This window comes from Chelmon rostratus, chromosome 13, assembly GCF_017976325.1.
Source record: "Chelmon rostratus isolate fCheRos1 chromosome 13, fCheRos1.pri, whole genome shotgun sequence".
In the NCBI taxonomy this organism is placed as follows: domain Eukaryota; kingdom Metazoa; phylum Chordata; class Actinopteri; order Chaetodontiformes; family Chaetodontidae; genus Chelmon; species Chelmon rostratus.
This window is the reverse complement of record NC_055670.1, coordinates 8,466,378-8,485,453: the sequence shown is the minus strand read 5'-3', so window position 1 is coordinate 8,485,453 and position 19,076 is coordinate 8,466,378. Positions and strand designations below refer to the sequence as shown.

The window sequence follows — 19,076 nt, the reverse complement described above, 5'->3', positions numbered from 1 at the left end:
GTTGTTTATTTACACATCCAGCAGACACAGAGCAACAATAGCATCAGTTTGGAGTCATGAATGTAAATCCGAGGCCCACTTTCTTTTAGTTGAGTTTTGGTCTATCGGCTATATGGCTCTTTAGCTGCTAAATGCATCACGATGTTGACATTACACAAACAGTAATTTCTTCTATTTCAAATGTAATAATATTTACTTTTATAGCTTTAAGTTAACTATACTGTAAGTTATGGACCTCATTTGGCACAAGAGCAAACTGAATGCTGTGGTGAGTTGACTTAAAATAGAGGGTTTTACAGTATGGAAATTGCAGGACTGAATCAGTGCCCAGGGTCTACTTTCGCATGCAGCAGCATACAGTACAACAGGTGCAGGCCGGATGGTGAGAAGCAGTCGTGAGGCCCATTGAGGCTTCATTAATGGAACAGGAAGAGAATTGAAGCAGGAGGGTAAACACACACAACTCATTACCCCCTGGCTATCGTGTACATTTCACACCGCAACTCAAAGTGTGTGCCTGTGTGTGTGTGTGTGTGTGTGTGTGTGTGTGTGAATGTGTGTGTGCTTCATTTATTACATTTATATAAGTTTTGTGTTTGAGGGGGCAGGTGGGCAACAATTACAAGCTGTGCTCCTTAGAGATGCACCATAGTATTTCATCTTATGATTATAGGCTGCATTATAGATACAAACATGAAAGTGAAGCTAACAGGATCTAAACTGGTCACCTCATTAATGAAAGATGCTGTCGTTAGAGCTTTTTCACACAGATATGAGACAATACGACAAAAGGAATAATGTTTTTAACTGTGTTACATGCACTCAACGCAGAAACAAAATCTTAAGAACGTCGTCACAAAAGACTGATAGTCCTTGCTTACCAAGTCACATTGAGGGCAGTAAGCTGACTAAGCTGACACTTGGCTGTTGGCAATGCAACAGGACATCCACCCTTTTGCACTACTGTGTCACTTTGGAACCGCACACACCCACTATCCCTCATACACTCACAAATTAAGCCACCTGCAACCAGGAAACACTGCTGGCCTCTGTTCTATAGCTAAAATTACAAGAAAAAGGAGCAAAGCGATTGACGCAATGGAAATGAAAGAGAAAACACACAGTCATCGCTGACGTACAGTGCAAAGAGGTCAAGCTGTATCTATATGTACATACTGTATAATAGTTGAGGCTGGACACGTCAGACTTACTAAGGTGTTGTAGACAGGTGTCAAAACTGCCCTGGAAAGTGTCTGCAGTCACAGGCCAACAAAGACCCTCTGAGAAACAGAGTATTTTTAGTCCGTGGTTGTGACTGAATGCTTCCTCTAAGTGCTCATCGCACAGCTTTTCACCACATTTAATGCTGGTTAAACGTTTCACACTGCTGCTATCATAGGCGTAACGGCAAGGATGTTATTTTTCCTCCTGCTTCTGGGCAAATGCAGACATCAAACTTATGGAGGGTGATCCTCATATGATTGAAGCAAAATAGACTTTTTCTTGTTTCAGTGTACTGTACGCATTCAATCAATGGAAAATAGAATATACTATTTTAGGTTACAGTCACACATTTGTTTTACCTCAATAATATGACAGAAGAAGACAGCATACTTAGTCAAAAGTAATACTGAAAGTAGAACCCATTCTGAGCAATTATACTGTTAGATGTGTCTGACTGCATAATATCATCATGTTTATTTAGTTTTTGACCTATTTTGAAGGCTAAATCTGAGGTTTAATTGCAGCAAAACACGTTTTCTTTTGCTCATGTTTTGAATAATACATTTTAGTCTAGAAATTACTTGGGAATTGCAGCAGTAAGTAAAAGTAAAGTGCGTACATGCGTCTTGTACGTGCTACATAGTGAGGACCGGAGGTTTTTAACCACAAAGTGAGGACATTTTTGGAAAGAGAGGACATTTTGGCCAGTCCTTACAACTTTAAGACTCGGTTTTAAGGATTAGGTTAGAATTAGGTTTAGGTTAGGGTTAGGCATTTAGTTGAGATTAGGGGAAGAGGCTAGGGAATGCATTATGTCAATGAGGGTCCTCACAAGGATAGAAGTACAAGGTTGTGCTCTGTGTGTGCTGTGCTTTGTGTATGTGTGCGTGTGTGTGTGTGTGTGTCTGTGTGTGTGTGTGCATCTGTTTCACAGTTTTTTCCCAGGTGTGTGCCAGGACAGGTGATCTTAAACAACCAGCTCCAGTGTGCCTGGGCTCATGCACAGGAGTAATGAGTTGCTCTATTTTTAAATGCACACAGTGGCCCGCAGATCACAACGTTAATGAGGGAAACATTCCTGTTTATCATTGTCATCCACTGTGGGTGCTCAGCAGGGGGATGTGAGCATGTTTTGCCACTATAAATGATGGCATAACTTTTTGGGAGGTTATATTTACTCTCAGTCAAGCCTCCATCCCTCCATGCCTCCCTTCCTCTCCCACCCACCCAAGTGGCTCCACCCTCCAGCAGATATAAGCTGTGTCCACAAGGTGTGCGTCCGTTATGAGCACATATCCCAGGGTTCCCTCTGTCCGGTTGTCTGTCTGCCTGCTATTCTGTCTGTTGTCTGACGGCAGTGATTATTTCCCTATAAACGGCCACTTGTAAAGGTAAGCACTGGTCTGTTCTCATCCAGTATTCATCCAGTATGCATTTGATTTTAAGCTCTATCAGCAGTTTATTTGTGTGATTTATATGTGAATTGATTTATGGGATTTCTGTAAGTATTTTCTTAAATATTGTTTTGAGAGTTGTTTTATTGGCTTAAATGAACCCTTTGTGCATTCTGTGAGTTCAGTTTCCACTGTTGTGACACTGCATGTTATGCATCCAATGTACCTTCTAATGAATAAACCAGAAGTTAGCTTTCATTGTAATTGTTATGCGGTAGGAATGCAAATATCGACAGGGATGAATAGTTGATCACAGAGGGACTCTTTACAGCATTCAAAATAACTTTTTTCCACACTCTTTTAAGTTGGGATGGTTCATTTTAACATAACACATCGAACTCCAGCTTGGATTAAAGCTTTAAAAGAAGATCTAGTTTAAATATATCACATTAAATTTGTCTCAGTGACAGAAATTACATGTGAGGACTGTTTTGCTCTGCTGGGGGCTCTGAAAGGCCTCATAAATATGGCCTTTAAAACAAAGGAGTTAGCATCATTTCTGCAGATCATCATCCTGCAGAGAAGTCTTTTATCTTTTAAACTGGAGTGGTGTTTCCCAAGCCGCTGCATACACAGCATCTTTAGTTAGTCTGCATTCTCCAGGGCTCCACACAGCTGAAGCATGTGCTGTACATCCATCTGTGAGAGGATGCCGGTGCTGAAGGCAAATATGCGTTCGAATGTTTTGTGTGCATGTGTGTGTGTGTGCAGAAAGCTGAAGCCAAACTGTCAGATGTATGTGATGGGGGCAAGAGCAGCAGTTTGGTGAGAAGAGACTGCAGAGCAAACACCGTCTCTCTCTCTCTGAGCTGCTCTGTCTCTCTGGCCTGATTTGCTTTTTAATGCTCTTTCTCTGACATTACTCCTCAACTTGGTGCCTCGTCAGTCACAGCTACTGTTAAATGATTTACTTGCCTAACGGATGAAATATTCAGGACTTGGGTATATTCAGAATTCCTTCCCCTGATCAGATATTCAGAGGGAGCGTACAAACTGAGGAATGGATCTGAGGGTCCATATGTTGAGCCTGAGCAATGACTAATTTATGTTTTCACCTTAGGCCTGTTAGCATGATGCTACAGCTGAAGTGAAATTTCATACCACAATATAATATAACAGATCTTTATTAGACAGTGTGGATTATCAGCCATCCAAACAGTTGTGCCTTACAAATTAAATCCTTGCATGACTATGAGTGAAACCAATATAAGGAAAATATTTACATCCAATTCAGTTAGCTGTCAATATGTGGCATCAGCACAGATTGGCCAGCATTAAATTGCGTGCAAAACTGTTTTAAACAAGTTTCTGAAGGTTTTCATTGTTGTTCACCTTCCTTTTTAACACTGATTCATCCTTTGTAATCCTTTCACATAAAGTTTCTTTCTTTCTCTCCGTCATCCTTTCGATATTGATATAACATAGCATAAAATCGGTGTATGCCCCTGCAGTGAATAAACTGCAGAAGACCCTCAAATGTAGCTGGTTCTTGGCAAAAGATGCAACCTTTCAGAGTGTGTGTTTGTATTTGTGTGTGTATGCTGTGCAAACATCATTGTAGCCTCCTGCGCGCATTATTCAGCAAACTTCAGGAATGCATAGGACAAAAGGACCCAGTGAAAACCAAGAATAATGGTAGAGGGAAAGAAGCAAACACTTTTGTCATTAAGCTGCACAGCTGTGGCCGTGTGTGTCTGAGTGTGTGTGAAGGAGCTCTATTCCTCTGGTTTGTGTACGGGGTTTGTTTGAACGAGCGCGTTTGCAGCGCGACTTGAAGAGGTGTTAATTTTATGAGGTGTGCTTTGTGATAAAAGCTGCGTTTAGGAAGCCGAGGAGCTGCAAATGTTTTTCCCTTTCACTGAGAAACCACAACGTCAGGGGACTTACCAAGATTGCAAGAGTGCGAAAGTAATGCTGGCTTAAGGCTAAATTTGTAAATGGTTTGCGGTGCAGGGAGGAAGGCAGGGTGGTTTGGAAACATGCTCAGTGGGATTTAAACACTAACTTTCGGTCAGGCTGCCTGGTACATGCAGAGAGACAAATTCAAAGACATTATTTGGGCAAACAAATGAATAGTTTAGATTCTAAAGGTTTCTATAATGCTTTCTTTCTACACACACACAGACGTAAAGCACAGGTAAAGTAAATATATGTGCATGTTGATGCTTCATTTTATCTTAAATCTTTGCCCAGACTGTGGTTAACACGGTTGACCTCCCACATCCCATCACCACCAGACTCCTCTGTAGTGCCTCTTCCTGCCCTGCTAGCAAGGTGGTTTAAAGAGACACACAGCCTCACCCTCTGACCTCCACCACAGTCTGCCAGGTCACCGAGTGGCTTCAGGTCACCGAGCCGGGATGTTTCCAAAGGAAGAGAAGGGCCAGCAAGGGCAAACAGACAGAAATGAGGCAGAGGGCGAAGGTGGTGCAGAACAGGCGTCGCTCTGTTCACACAGAGACACAGGAAGAAAGGGGGACGGTGAGAGGCGAGCTGGATCTGACAGAGGAGAGAGAATAGACAGATGTGTCTGGACACACAGGGTTAGTGGACGCAGAGCTAATATTTTCATCTCAGTCTAACTCATGAGAGGAGAGATTAGAAAGTGCTTTTGAGAAGGGATGTTGCACACTAGCTGTGTGAGTTTGTCCCATCAGCTGAGCTCTGTCAGCGTGTTTGTGTGTGTCAGTGCACTGTTTTACACATGTGAGTGTGTGTGCATGAGCAATATAAATCCATGACACCTGAGACAGGTGTGAGACAGAGGAATCAAACAGCAGCCTGTCCAGCATTGTTGAGTGCTGTTATACCCCCACATTATAATTCCATCCTTATTATTCTGTTTATTGTTAGTGCTGACATCACAAAATACGTCAAATGATAAATGATGAATAAGTAACTTAAAAGCATTTAAGTTGCTTCAGTCACTTTCTTGAAGACTACAACAAGATTAAAAGATTAGAGATTTTGGAGTTTGAAAACGAGACTTCTTTCTCTTTTTTGCGAAGAGCCTATTTTTAGAATACATCCCACCGTCAGGTTTGAGTCTGCCTGATGTGAATGTCTGTTTTTAATGTTCCCTCACTACCCTCCTCCAAGCATCTAATGGTCCATCAGAAGTACTAATGAAGCTGAGGTTCATTTTGACATACCGTAGTTTTGATGTCTTATTCTTTCTTCAACAATTGTTCGGGGGTGGGGGGTGGGGTTGCACGGCTGCTGCACTTTTAACGAGATTCTGGTGATCGCGGCTCTTACAGGCCGCAGTAGCTAACACCTCAGCTTCCGCTGGGTGAAGGTTGACTCAGCAAAAACAACATCTTACAGACACACGATGCCCATGAGTCCTCTCACGTCGCACGCCTGGTGGTCAATTTACTGTGCTTCGCTTGTGTGTCAAAAAGATGGACATCTGGAAGTAGTCGTGGAAACAGAGGCGTACACATGCACACACATACACACACGTTACGTCCAGCGTAGACTGCTTCGAGGTTTGCTTATTTTTGAGAGCGTCTGGGCCAGGCTGAGAGCTCGGTGGTGTATGACCAGCCACACATGAGTTTGGCAGCAGATGTTGAAAAATTAGGGCTGGAACCACAGATGTTTATACCTCTGAGTCCCTGCGGGCTGTTGTCTCATTCTGAACATGTTGGATTAGGTTTGAGTGACAGAACTCACAGAAGATGACGGGATATGGCAAGTGTGATATATTAAAGTATATAAAAAAACTAAACATAAACTATGTTTACTCAGAGACGGGGACTCAGGTTTGCGACTTGGGGCCGGGGACAAGAGTAGCTGTTGCCTTACAGCCAAAGACACGGTGACTTTGAGACTTGACTCAAGACTCATCCTTTAAAAGACTTGAAGCTCGACTCGGACTCGTGATTCGGGACTCGTGAGCAATCAGTGAATCTTATCATGCGTAAGCTTACACATCTGGTGCACTAGCCACAGATGACTGCAAGCTGCAGCAACAGCATGGTGAAAGTGCCTGTAGCTGCTGCGACATTTGCCATAATCTTTCGCTATAGCAAGGCCCAAACAAAAGAATTGTTAAATGCAAAGCCTGCGGCGTGAGCATAACGGATGCTGGATTGACAGCATCAAACTTTGGCTTTAAGGCCACATTAACTATCAACACGGGCTACAGACAAGTGAGTCCTTTCTTCTTTGAGTGAGACCTCAAGACTTGGTCTGCACTGTAGCTGTATGATCATGTTACAAGGCAGAATACAGTTATTAACTTCAATAGGAAGCTTCCATTGTGTGTGGTTGCAACAGCCTATGAATACCAAACAACGTGGGAGACTTGACAGACACATAAACGGGCAGTATGGACACAGTGTGAACTGGATCACACACTGGTGACACTCGCCCTGCATGAAAACGTTGAATACGGTTGCTGTTCCTGCTTAGTCGCCGTCACAAATGGCTGCATGTCGAAGAGTCATCGCTGAGGGAGTCAGATTGTTTTACAGCAGCGTGTGAGAAATTAAACTGCAAAATCTTACGAACGTGAGAAGCAGCTCCCAGGATGTTACTCATGATAGCATGACTCCTCACAGCTGCGGCACATTCATATGTGACTTGATGTCTGTATGGATATAGATGTGGGGGATGACACCAGCGTTTTAATCGGTATAACAGGCTTCTTTATAGTCACTTTGTCATGACTGCACCTTTCTCTCTGCCTGTTTTCTCTGGTAACAAGTTAAAACGAGGAAACTGCTGCTCAATGTTTGTGTGAGAGTCTGAAAGTGGTCCTCTGGAGGCAACACGTATGTAGAATCATGTGTTGGAGAGAAGCACACCGAGTAAAGACAGGAGGTGTTTCCATCACTCTGTGGTCGCCATGACAAGGTTCTGGTGTTGCTATGTGACACTGAACAGACCCTCATTGTGCGGTCCCTCTGATCTGTAGTTGCAAGTTTTGTCGGAATATTTCTACCCTTTTAAAAACACCTACACCTACACACACACACACACAGACACATACTGACACTGAGCTGGGACGTTCCTAAAAGGTAGTAAAACTGTCACATTTATTTTTCTTAAATCTCTTATGCATGTATGTAAGTATATACATATATATGTATATATGTATATACTCATGTATATATATATAACACTGTGTACAGTTAAAGTAAATATAATTTAACAGCATGTTCAACAACAGGACTAGTTAGCTATTCAGCCATGTCATAGCCCCCAAACAATATTGTATATATAACAACAAATGACAGGCCATGTGTACTGTTACAGCCTACGGTAGCAAGTTCAGAAAGTGAGATGATCGCAGAAGGGCAGCGTACATTTTTCAGGTTGTGTGTTCAGAGGATGAGGCACTGAAGGACAGCGCTCAGTGTTGGAAATAAAACTGAATTCTCCCCGTGTTAACTTTTCTTTTCAGTTTCTCTTTTTTAAGCTGTGTCCAGGTCATCAAAGCTGTCATATTCTCCGAACAGGTTGAAAGAGATGTTGAAGACAGTCTTGTAATTAGATGTTATCTTGTTAACGTGTTGCAATAAATTGTTAACAGAGGCCTTGACTGCACCCACGTTGCACTGGTGACTATTATTAGATAGAGGCTGATGCTATGTTGCCTGTGCATTAATTTAGAGCAGTGAACAGACATATTCACTAGTACGTGTCCATTATCAGCAATTAATCATTTACATTTTATTTGTAATCCCACATGAACACATATTTCAATATGGATTTTGATACATTTTTTAATCAAATAAATTCTTTATGAATCATATTATCTTCATCCTTTCATTAAGAGATGGGATAGAAATCATTCAGCTGTGTGTTTGGGCTCTCGTGCTATTCAAGCATCCCTGCTATGTTGTGATAAATAGAGGAGGGCGTCTGTGTCTGACGTGCGATTAGACAGCGGGTGAAAGTTTGCACCTTTGACACTTCAGGCACTTGAAACGCTTTTGTTGGATTTCTTGACTCCTCTTGAGTATTTGTTGGCAAACGTGTGTGTGAATATTTTAACTTGACAAATGTCTCAGGATCAGTGCGCCTCTTCCTTCTAACCCCCACATCCAGCCCTCACCTCTTAGAGGCCAGTGCTTTGTATCCTGCAGCATACAGTGTATAAATATAAAACCATCCATGTGCTTACTTATGTCCTTAGGCCTTGTCTTGCCACACACTTCAAATTCTTTTCTCTAATTAGACTCTGTAAATTTCTATTACCATTCGGTCTTTGAGCAGCCTGGCAACCTTAACGCAGCCTCACACAGACAACAGAACAGGCTTGATGCTCAGGTTAGTCTCTGCCACACCTTACACTCAGGGATCATCTTCATTCTTTCCTTCACTTCTGTGTACTGTCTGTAGACCTCACAGATTCCTACTGTTGATTAGGATACTGGGAACAGACCACAGCTTCAACTCTGTAGGCTCCAGCTCTTGTTGGGAAAACTTAGGGGCATGCCTCTGGACTCTTTGGCATGTCTGGCTTCTGTCGCCTTGGAAACTAGGTGAGCTTCTTTGAAAGGCCAGCACTCATCGAGAGAGACAGTGGCACGGCCATGTCAAAATCACCAGTCGGCTGAGAAAAGGTCAAAGGGCGGAAAAGATCCAAAGAGCCAGTGATGGAGTGGACACTAAGGATGTGGTTTAGGATGTGAAGAAGAAAAGCTAAAGATGAGCTGTAATAAAATTGAGACTGGGATTGTGGTTGAACCTGGACGTGGAGTGTGGCAGGAGATGAGTGGACTGAGGCTGGGATGAAATGGCACTTGTAAAGAGTGACTGAATGGAATAAGTAGACGCAGAGAGGATCAGCTTATGGTGAGTTCTTTGCTGGCTGCGGAGCCACTTTTGAAACCACTTCTCCTTGCTCTGTTACTGACCATTTAAAGCAGAGAGCTTACAGATGTAAGACATAAATAGTCGGTCTGCACTGCACAGCTGGACCGCAACGCTGTTTGTTCAAAAATGTGCTTGTTGGATCGGACATCTGAATGCAGGCCAAAATGAGGGAATAGACATTAGACAAGCACCATCAAATGAATGGATTCTTTTTCACCAGTGCTAACCAGAGAGAGCAAGTCCAAATGTGTCGCTTGTACGTCTGGCAGGCACCTGTAGGTGGCTTTAGATGCCAATCATTAAATACTCTGCACTCTACAACTGCACCTTTTCTGTCATTCTCTCACTTGTCTTTTTGTGTGAATATCTCCAGTTGTTCTTTGTACACAGCCCTGGCTCTATAAATGGGACACAAACAAAGTGGCGCCGACAGAGCCACACAACACTATTCCTGCCAATCAGCAACAGGTGGCGTTTGTGTTCATACACAGGGCACGGGGAAGGGGAGGGGAGATGGTGGGAGCGAGAGGGATGGCAAAATCTGGCACCCTAACATGTCATCACATTGTGAAAGTCATTCTTTCTCCAGAATGACTCAGACCACTTGACAATTTTTATTGTTTGGAGATTTACTGTCTGTCAAACTACATACGTTGCAGTAGTGCAGGAACAACAAGAATGCTCTCATCAATACCAAGAGATGTGGTGTGAACAACAGTGAGTTGAGCAGGAGGTGGCAGAAATACTTCACGCACAAAAAGATACAAAAAAAAATAATGCTTGAGTGTCAGACAATAAATGGATATCATCCCGAACTTCTCTCCGCTGCCTGTGTTGTCTCCAGCTGTTATTATCTAAATTAATAATAAAACACAAAAAATAATAAATGTAAAAAAATGTCAGTATGTTACATGCACAGGACAGTACACCTAACCTTTGTATAAGGTGTATTGCTGGGAACTCAGACAGTACGACTGATTAATTATGGCACTGGTGGCATCACATTATATTTCTGCTGAAATATAAAGCTATGATATATTTGCTTGCAATGAAAGATTCAGCTCCATGCATGGACATCAGGGGAGTTGAAAGACTATTCTGTGGTATGATGTTTAGTGTGTCTCCCTCTTGTGGATAAGTATAGTATGTGCCAGTTATCCCAGCTCAGTCTGGGAACGTGACATTGTTTTCTGTGTATCTTTATGCAAATTTGTGTGTTTTTGGGGCTTATTTAAACAGCATCTAACAGCTAGCCATACACATTTCAATTTAGGCTCAGACAGTTGTAATTAACATGCTTTTTAACTCATTGTTCAAAGACAATATTTTCCAATTGTTCAGCAGGTTATAAATAACCAAAATATGAAAGTACAGAACCAGTAGACATAAGATATGAGCAGTCCAATTAATAAAGATCACAAATCAACATAAGAAAATACTCTGCACTGCAATACAATGCATTATATTGTAAATTGAACACATTTGTATATTAGAGTAACTGGCATTATCTCAGCACCATATCATAAACCAAGATGTACAGTATCACTGCTTCATACAGTCATTTCATTTTTCTGTGTCAGATATAAGCCAAACACAATTAGAGACATTGGCTAACAGTTTATTCCTGAGAAGAGCGCTTTCCAAAATCCTATTCTTAATATGGTTTCATATCAGTCTGAAGAATATACATCATCTCCATTCCCTGAGAGCCATTTATATTAAAATCCAAGTGTTTTTTTTTTTTTTTTTTTTTTTTTGGAGAAATTTATGGGAAAAGTTTGCGTTTAACAGTGACCTTTCAATCAATTTGGCTTTAAAATGTTAACAACAATTTTGTTTAATGGAAATTGTTGAATTGTTTCCAGTACTTATGATGGTTTTGTAGTATACTAGAATAATGCCACCTTCAGTCCATTGCAAATGGCACAATTTCATTTATTTCAAAGCTGAGCAGAAAAAGAAATGGACAACTTTCTGATTCTTGTCTGCCCATGATAATATCCTGTAGATGACACCCACACACTGTAAATGCAACTCAAAGATACTCTTGTATAAACCTACTGTATGCAAGACTATTGTGTAGTTCTAACATATATCCAGCAGAAGGAGACAGCACAGCCTCCCATTGCCTGCTTTTTGCAAATGAAGTTGCCCACATGACTCCTGCACTTGAAGGTTCAAGATATTTCAAGGAATGCTAAACTGCTACCATGCCAATGTTTGATCCACTTCCTAAGGTACAGGGTTTAAAAACTGATGCAGCCCTCCCTCATATCTTCTCTTCTGTACCTTCCATACAGGCCTTGGCCATGCCTCCCCTCCCTGTCCCCCTCTTCTTGGCATTGCTACAGCTTGTAGCTCTTACTTATGTGAGTGGTGGGGCATACTACGGACACAAGCAACACCCTCAGCCATACCAACCAGTGCAGCACCTCCAACACATGGGCATGGGCAAAGAAGGCTTCCCCCAACAACAGTACCTTGGAAAAGAGGTGCCCTATATGCAGTATCCCCACTACAGGAAGGAGCTACCCCAAATGCCCATGCACAAGGGCAAAGATAATGCTCGTAAAGGGGGCGGTTATAATGGTGGCCAAGACAAAGGTGAGAAAATCAACATTTTCAACAAACAAAAACCAACAATCTTACAAGACCACATTTTCAGATCTTGAACATGTGACAAAAGCTGTTAAAACATGACAAGGGCACAAACATTTATTTATTGTTAGTAACATATCGTTAGTTATTTGTTATATTGTTTCTTAAAATGCCAGATAAGAAATATTAACGAGAAGCATTTTTAACACCCAGTGTTAATGTGGCATGACATGAAGGTTTTGTCCTTGTATTTTCGCATTCATAATTTGTCGTTGATATTTATCTAATTCCTCATAGGTCAGACAATTCCTAGTGGTGCTGAGGGAATTCCCCAAGGTGAACCAGGCCCAGCTGGGCCACCTGGGCCAGAGGGACCTTCAGGACCACCTGGGCCTCCAGGTAATGGACAGCCAGGACCTGCAGGACGCCCTGGACCTCCTGGTCCACCAGGAGTGCCTGGAGTGGGCAAACCAGGGTTGCCAGGACTGCAAGGCAAGCCAGGGGGAAATGGTGATAATGGACCACAAGGAGAAATGGGCCCAAGGGGCGAAGAAGGGCCAGCTGGACAGCCAGGGCCTCAAGGTCCCCCAGGCCCACCTGGGTTGCCAGGAATTGGTAAACCAGGGGTTCAGGGATTACCAGGCCAACCAGGGTCTAAAGGAGAACCAGGTCACAAAGGTCTACCAGGACTTCCAGGATTACCAGGACCCAAAGGAGACAAGGGGATGGGCCAGCCAGGACAACCTGGTCACAAAGGGCTCCCAGGGCTCCCAGGACCTGCTGGCCCAAGAGGGCTGCCTGGTTTTGGAAAACCTGGGTTAAATGGGGCACCAGGGCCACAGGGACCACCAGGGGACAAGGGCCATCCTGGAGAACCAGGACCAGCTGGTCCATCTGGTGAAGGAGGGCAGCCTGGCCCTCCAGGTGTACCCGGTCAAGGAAAGCCAGGCCAAAATGGCCTGCCAGGACAACCAGGCATGCCGGGTGGGAAAGGTCATCCAGGACCACCAGGTTTGCCAGGAAAGCCAGGACTACCTGGATTTGGTAAACCTGGACTCCCAGGACCAAAGGGCGACAAAGGCATGGGTGGCCAACCTGGACCTCAAGGACCAAAAGGAGATAAGGGCCATGGGGGGCTACCTGGTATGCTTGGACCCCCTGGACCAAATGGTCCACCAGGTCCTCCAGGCCCCATGGGGCCCCCAGGAGGTTTGGGTGCACCTGGTCCTAAAGGAGACTGTGGAGAAGGAGGACCTAAAGGGCTTGATGGTGCCCAGGGTGACCCTGGTCCCTCTGGTATACCCGGTAAGGATGGTCTGCCTGGAGAGCGTGGAGAGCCTGGACCAAGAGGTGCACCAGGACCAAGTGGTGCCAAAGGAGATGGTGGGCATAAAGGTCTACCTGGCACCCCTGGTCCTCCAGGACTTCCTGGCCCAAAAGGACAAGGTGGATTACCTGGTGAAGTGGGACCTCAAGGTCCTGCAGGAATCCCTGGAATGGATGGTGCATCAGGACCATTTGGGCCTCCTGGACTTCCAGGGCCAAAAGGAGATACTGGTCCACCAGGTCCACCAGGCATTGCAGGTGAGGGGAGTCCAGGTCTTTCTGGTCCCATAGGACCCCCAGGGAAAGATGGAGCATCAGGACCCCCAGGACAAGCAGGTCCACCTGGCCCTCCTGGACCACCAGGCCCACCAGGACAACCTGGTCTGTCTCCCGACATGGCTGGAGTACTCTCTGAGATGGGCCCTGGGCTAGATGGTGTTAAGGCTGGTAGTTATGGTAAGAAGGGAAAGTATGGAGGCAATGGAGCAGAGGTAATGGGTGCCAGTGGGTTGGAAATGCCAGCATTCACAGCTGTAGCAACAACTCCCTTTCCACCTGTGGGCACTCCTGTCGTCTTTGACAAGCTCTTGTACAATGGACGCCAAAACTACAACCCTGAGACAGGAATTTTCACCTGTGACATGCCTGGCATTTATTACTTTGCCTACCACATTCATTGCAAAGGAGCTAATGTGTGGGCGGCTTTAATGAGGAACAATGAGCCAGTGATGTATACGTATGACGAATACAAAAAGGGTTTCCTAGATCAAGCATCAGGGAGTGCAGTACTACCTCTACAACCTGGGGACACTGTGTATATTCAGCTGCCCTCAGATCAGGCTGCAGGACTTTATGCTGGGCAGTATGTGCACTCGTCCTTTTCTGGGTTTTTGTTATATCCGATGTAAAACCACAAACTTCAGGAAAAGAGGGCCTTCAGTAAGGCCAAAGTGGGAGCTTATTTTTGTATAACATAAAACATGATCATAGACCGCCTTAGACTGAGCAGTATTTTGTAATGTAAAGACAACAAACTGTCTTCTCAAGGAAAATCTGAAGTATGTCGGTCTGTATACACAGCAGCGTTTATACTGTATATCCTTACAGCCATGTAATTGGGAGAACAAGTTTTCTTTTAAAGCTTTGAAGATATTCAAAAAAATGCACAAAAGTGCATTCAAAGAACACTAAAAGATGGCTGCAGATGTATTTTCACAATGAAGAGTGCCAAAAAACCCTAAAGAGTGCAATTTGTTATTAGCTACAAAAACATGGAGGGAACATGTGTGTATGTGCAGAGTGTATGCAAAAGAAAATAAAACAAACCAATTTTAGTTACAAATTTTGCCCCTGTGCCTCTTCAAACCTGGCAGCTACCCTGTGTGGTGAAGAATGTGAAATACAGTAGAATACATAAATACATTCATTTTGGTAGGAAATGTAATTTTTATGCATGCATATCTTTGTATGAATACAGCTGCTGCCTCTCTGTTCGCATTATAGCAGTTGGTACATGTTTTAGAGGTAAACGCACTTCTGGTCGTGTAACCTGCAGATGAGCTTTAGGAAAAGGTGAAAAAGTTAATGGTATACAATAATAATCATAATAATTATGAGCAAGAAATTTTTAATTTGCCAAATACAGCATTGGAGCAACCTAAATGACTTTCACTGCAGGTGTCTTAAGGTCTTACATATACAAGGGACAACCGGCGTTGGTGGTGAATAGTAGTTATACACATATCATGTAGGTGCAAGGCTATCAGAGAACAATCAATAAAAAAAGCCTGCACACTTACTCAATGCCACAGGAGTTTAAAGATCTTGCTCAACTGAAAGATCCAAGTGGGATGAAACTGTTGTCATGATTAAACGTTTGTGGCATGGAGTTATTGTGAAGTGATTTGTTTTTTTATTTGTTTGTTTTCATTTAGGTGAACTTTTAATGGCAATATGCTCACGTAGCAGAATACAAAACAAATTCAATCCAAATTAAATGATAACATATATGATATGTGTTGCTGACAGACAGTTGCTCCTGTGAGTGAGATTCAAACGGTAAGAATGTAATACAAATTTTTTATTTTCACTTTTGCGCATAGGTTTATGGTTGCAGTGCTGTAAAGAAACATTTTTTGCGTAAAAATACAAATGTCAAACACACACACCAATTGGCCTGAACAATAAAAACCACTCCATACACTATAATAAACATCACACCACAATATACAGAAAAGGTCACATTGTGCAGAATCTCTGTAACACCGAATGAACCACAGCATTATACAGGTATGAATGACAGATGGTTAATATCAGAGAGCCTTAACCCTGCCTGTGAACATGTGCAGTTGTAAAGTTGTAACTACAAAATAGTACTCAACAGGGATTAAGCAGAGTTCCAGTCTATCCTGGTACTGGAAAAAAGTCAAACAAACTGCTAAAATGTAATCTTACTTACTGTTTTTAATTTAAAATGCAACCAATTATATTCTGTAACTGTTTTGTAAGCCTAATCCATTTTTAGTTGGAATAGCGTATAGTTTCCTTGGTGTGCTGCCTTTGTGTGTTGCTGCCAGGTTTACAGGGAATACAAAATAAATTTGCATTGTATTGAATGTTGCAGCAGTTCTTAACAACAGTTATGACAATAATTTATTACTTTCTCTGCTGATCATTTACATGCAATGACATAAAGCATGACGACTTTTAAAGGAAAATAAAAGTATATTTCTCCTTTTAACCATGGTGCTAATATTGTTGTTGTAACCAAAGATTTTATGTCTTAATGTTTCACATTTGTTATTATTGTCCATGTTGTTTTTTCTAAATAAAAATTGTTAAATTAAGAAACTGTTGACATCTCTATTTCAAAGCTCACAGAGAGCAAATCAGACCCATTTGACTGATGCTGGTATATGAAGTGAAAACTGTCTGATTAAATTCACTGTGTGGGCCCATCCATGAGAAACTGAAAGGGAGGCCATTTACTGAAAAATGCTGACACGATTGTTGGGTCACACCTGTCCTGTTTGGCACTTCAGGTGTGATTTCTGGCTTTTTGATGATTTTTCAGTCTGCAAGAGAGCCGCAAGCCACGTTGACAGGTAAAACAGTGTGACATGCAAGACACCACATGCTTAGCCAATCATTTGTCCAGAGCCACACCATGTTGAAAGTTAAAAACGTTTACTCCATCATGACTGGATTAATTGGATACACCTAAATAAGTTATAAAGTGCCTGCTTGGTTCGTACCTCTGGTCCATGAGTGGAGCCGAGAGAGTTCCAGGCATACTAAGCGCAAATTTAACCAAAAGTTTGTTTGGGAAAATGCAACAAAGTCAAATCACAACATAAAAGCGTGTTTTCTGTCATGGCTACAGCTGGCTGTGTGATGCTGATGCTGAGGTGGGAGGGCGTTCGGTCGAGACTGTGCGCATGCGCAGAGCTGTTTACAACATCCATCTGCCACATCTTTTGTTACACACTCAAACAAGGAGCTCAGCTAACGAGGAAATACGCCGCGGTAAGTATCTCTAACAATCAAAATTCTACGTGGTGTCAAACTCTATTCTCATTGCCAATGACACAATGAGGCCCAGCACACAGTACGTCGGCTACGTTTAAAGGTAATGCTGAATTAGGTTAGCGAGCAACAGCAGCTAACGCACTAGCCTGCTTCAAGTCGGTATAACAACCCAACTAATCTGCCTGTAATTATTCATATTCAGATTAAATAGTTGTCAAGACCTGTTTTGTAAGACTATTCAATTATTAGTTGGAATGAAGTAAGAAAACCAAATTCGGTTAAATAGCATCCTTAGTGTGCTACATGTATGTCTTGCTGCCAGGTTTAGGGTCTGCCTCACTGCGGTTGATTTCATGTCATTTTGTGAATACTTGAGATTTGTTTCCTGTCTGATAGCATTTTTGTGTGTGTGTGTGTTGTTAAATGCACATCTTTGAATATCTTGAATATATTTGGACTGCTGCCCAACAAGCAATTTGAAGACATCACCTTGGGGTTGAGGAAATTGCGGTGTTCACTTTTCTCTATATTGCAGACCAAACGGTTAAATCCTGACATTAATAGTTCCAGCCCTTGTTCTGTTGAGTTGTGGCTTCTGAAATGGGATGTGTTTTTGGTGTCAGTAGGTTTCTCTCAAAATGACATCACGTGTTGGCCCCAGAGCTGCTGGTACCAATGGAAGTGACTTTAAACACAGAGAGAGGGTTGTCCCACATTACCAAATGAGGCAAGTACCCTCTATCTATGTCTGATGTTGGTCATCAAATATGAATGATATCTCTGAGTACCAAGGACAACAACAACAAGGATCACTAATACACCTGTCTTATCTGTTACCTGTTTTACAGTGCTTCCCTGAAGTCAGAGGTACGGAAGTTAAATCTGGTCCACCTGCTCTTGTGGCTGCTGGTGGCTGCACAGGTGACTGTCAGCCACTTCAACCTGATGTCACATGACACAGTGTCCATGCCGTACCAGTGGGAGTACCCCTACCTGCTCAGCCTTCTCCCTCTGCTCTGCAGCAGCCTGTCACTTCCAAAGAACAATATCAGTTACCTGGTTATATCCATGATCAGCGCAGGCCTGTTCTCTGTGGCACCTCTCATTTATGGTGGGATGGAGATGTTTCCTGTAGCGCAGCAGCTCTACCGCCATGGAAAGGCCTACCGCTTCATTTTTGGCTTTTCTGCAGTCACTGTTATGTACCTCATCATGGTGGTTGCTGTCCAGGTGCACGCCTGGCAGTTATATTACATGAAAAAGCTGTTAGACTCATGGTTCAACACCACTCAGGAGAAGAAGAAGAAATAATGGAAAGAAGAAAGCTGTGACTGGGCAAAACTGTGTTATTACATTAATTTATACATAAGTTATGAGTCTTATTCATGTCTATAACTACAGTCATCATTGTCATGTAACATCCTTCGCTATACAACAGTGTTCTTTGAGACATAGATGTCAAATCTAGTTAGTTTTACAATTTATGGAGGAACCTGCATTTTTCTCTCAGTATAACATTATTTATTTATATAAGATGATAAATGTCTAGCACAAACAATCAGGAGGGGCATCAAAGCAACACCCATATACATGGAATCGAATCATTTTGCATTCTCTCCATCCCTGATTCTACATTGCAGCTTTGACCCAAACAGAGAAAGAAGTCATTTAGGACAAGGATATTATTGTCACTGTCATTGTGACAGAACGGATACTAGAGGTGTCACACTTATACAAATGCATCAGTGAAATCATAAATGTTCCAACACAGGCGTTTTGCTCAGAAATTACTACTGTATCTGTAAAGGAACTAGGTTTGTATTTGATGCAGATGTGCTGATGTTGTCTGCTTTATAAAGTCTACCTCTCACACTGACTTTTTTTTCCTTCAGATTACATCCAAGCCAATAAAAACAAAATGACTGCCAATAACTGCCTGTCCTGTCATGTTTTGAGGTATTCTCCTTCAGCATCAGAAAGCCAGTTATTAAACCTGTGTGTTGTAAACTAAATCAAAGTAAAACGAGTACAGCTCAGCTAGTTACAACTGATGTTTGATAATCTTTACAATTAGCCGAGTCAATCACAACGTACTTTGTCCCAGATGGTCTGCGG

At 42.6% G+C, this 19,076-nt stretch overlaps 2 protein-coding genes across 2 annotated transcripts; both read left to right on the top strand.

Moving 5' to 3' along the window:
* Window positions 1–11,809: 11,809 nt before the first annotated feature.
* col8a1a (collagen, type VIII, alpha 1a) lies at window positions 11,810–14,341 on the top strand. The gene is made up of 2 exons (XM_041951231.1): window positions 11,810–12,113; window positions 12,405–14,341. Exons 1-2 carry the CDS (start codon window positions 11,819–11,821, stop codon window positions 14,339–14,341), a joined length of 2,232 nt encoding a protein of 743 aa, XP_041807165.1. The 5' UTR covers window positions 11,810–11,818.
* A 3,258-nt stretch (window positions 14,342–17,599) lies between these two features.
* Window positions 17,600–18,272, top strand: jagn1a (jagunal homolog 1a). Its single transcript, XM_041951399.1, has 2 exons — window positions 17,600–17,688; window positions 17,810–18,272. The coding sequence occupies exons 1-2, from the start codon at window positions 17,600–17,602 to the stop codon at window positions 18,270–18,272; spliced, it is 552 nt and encodes a 183-aa protein (XP_041807333.1).
* The last annotated feature ends 804 nt before the right edge of the window (window positions 18,273–19,076 follow it).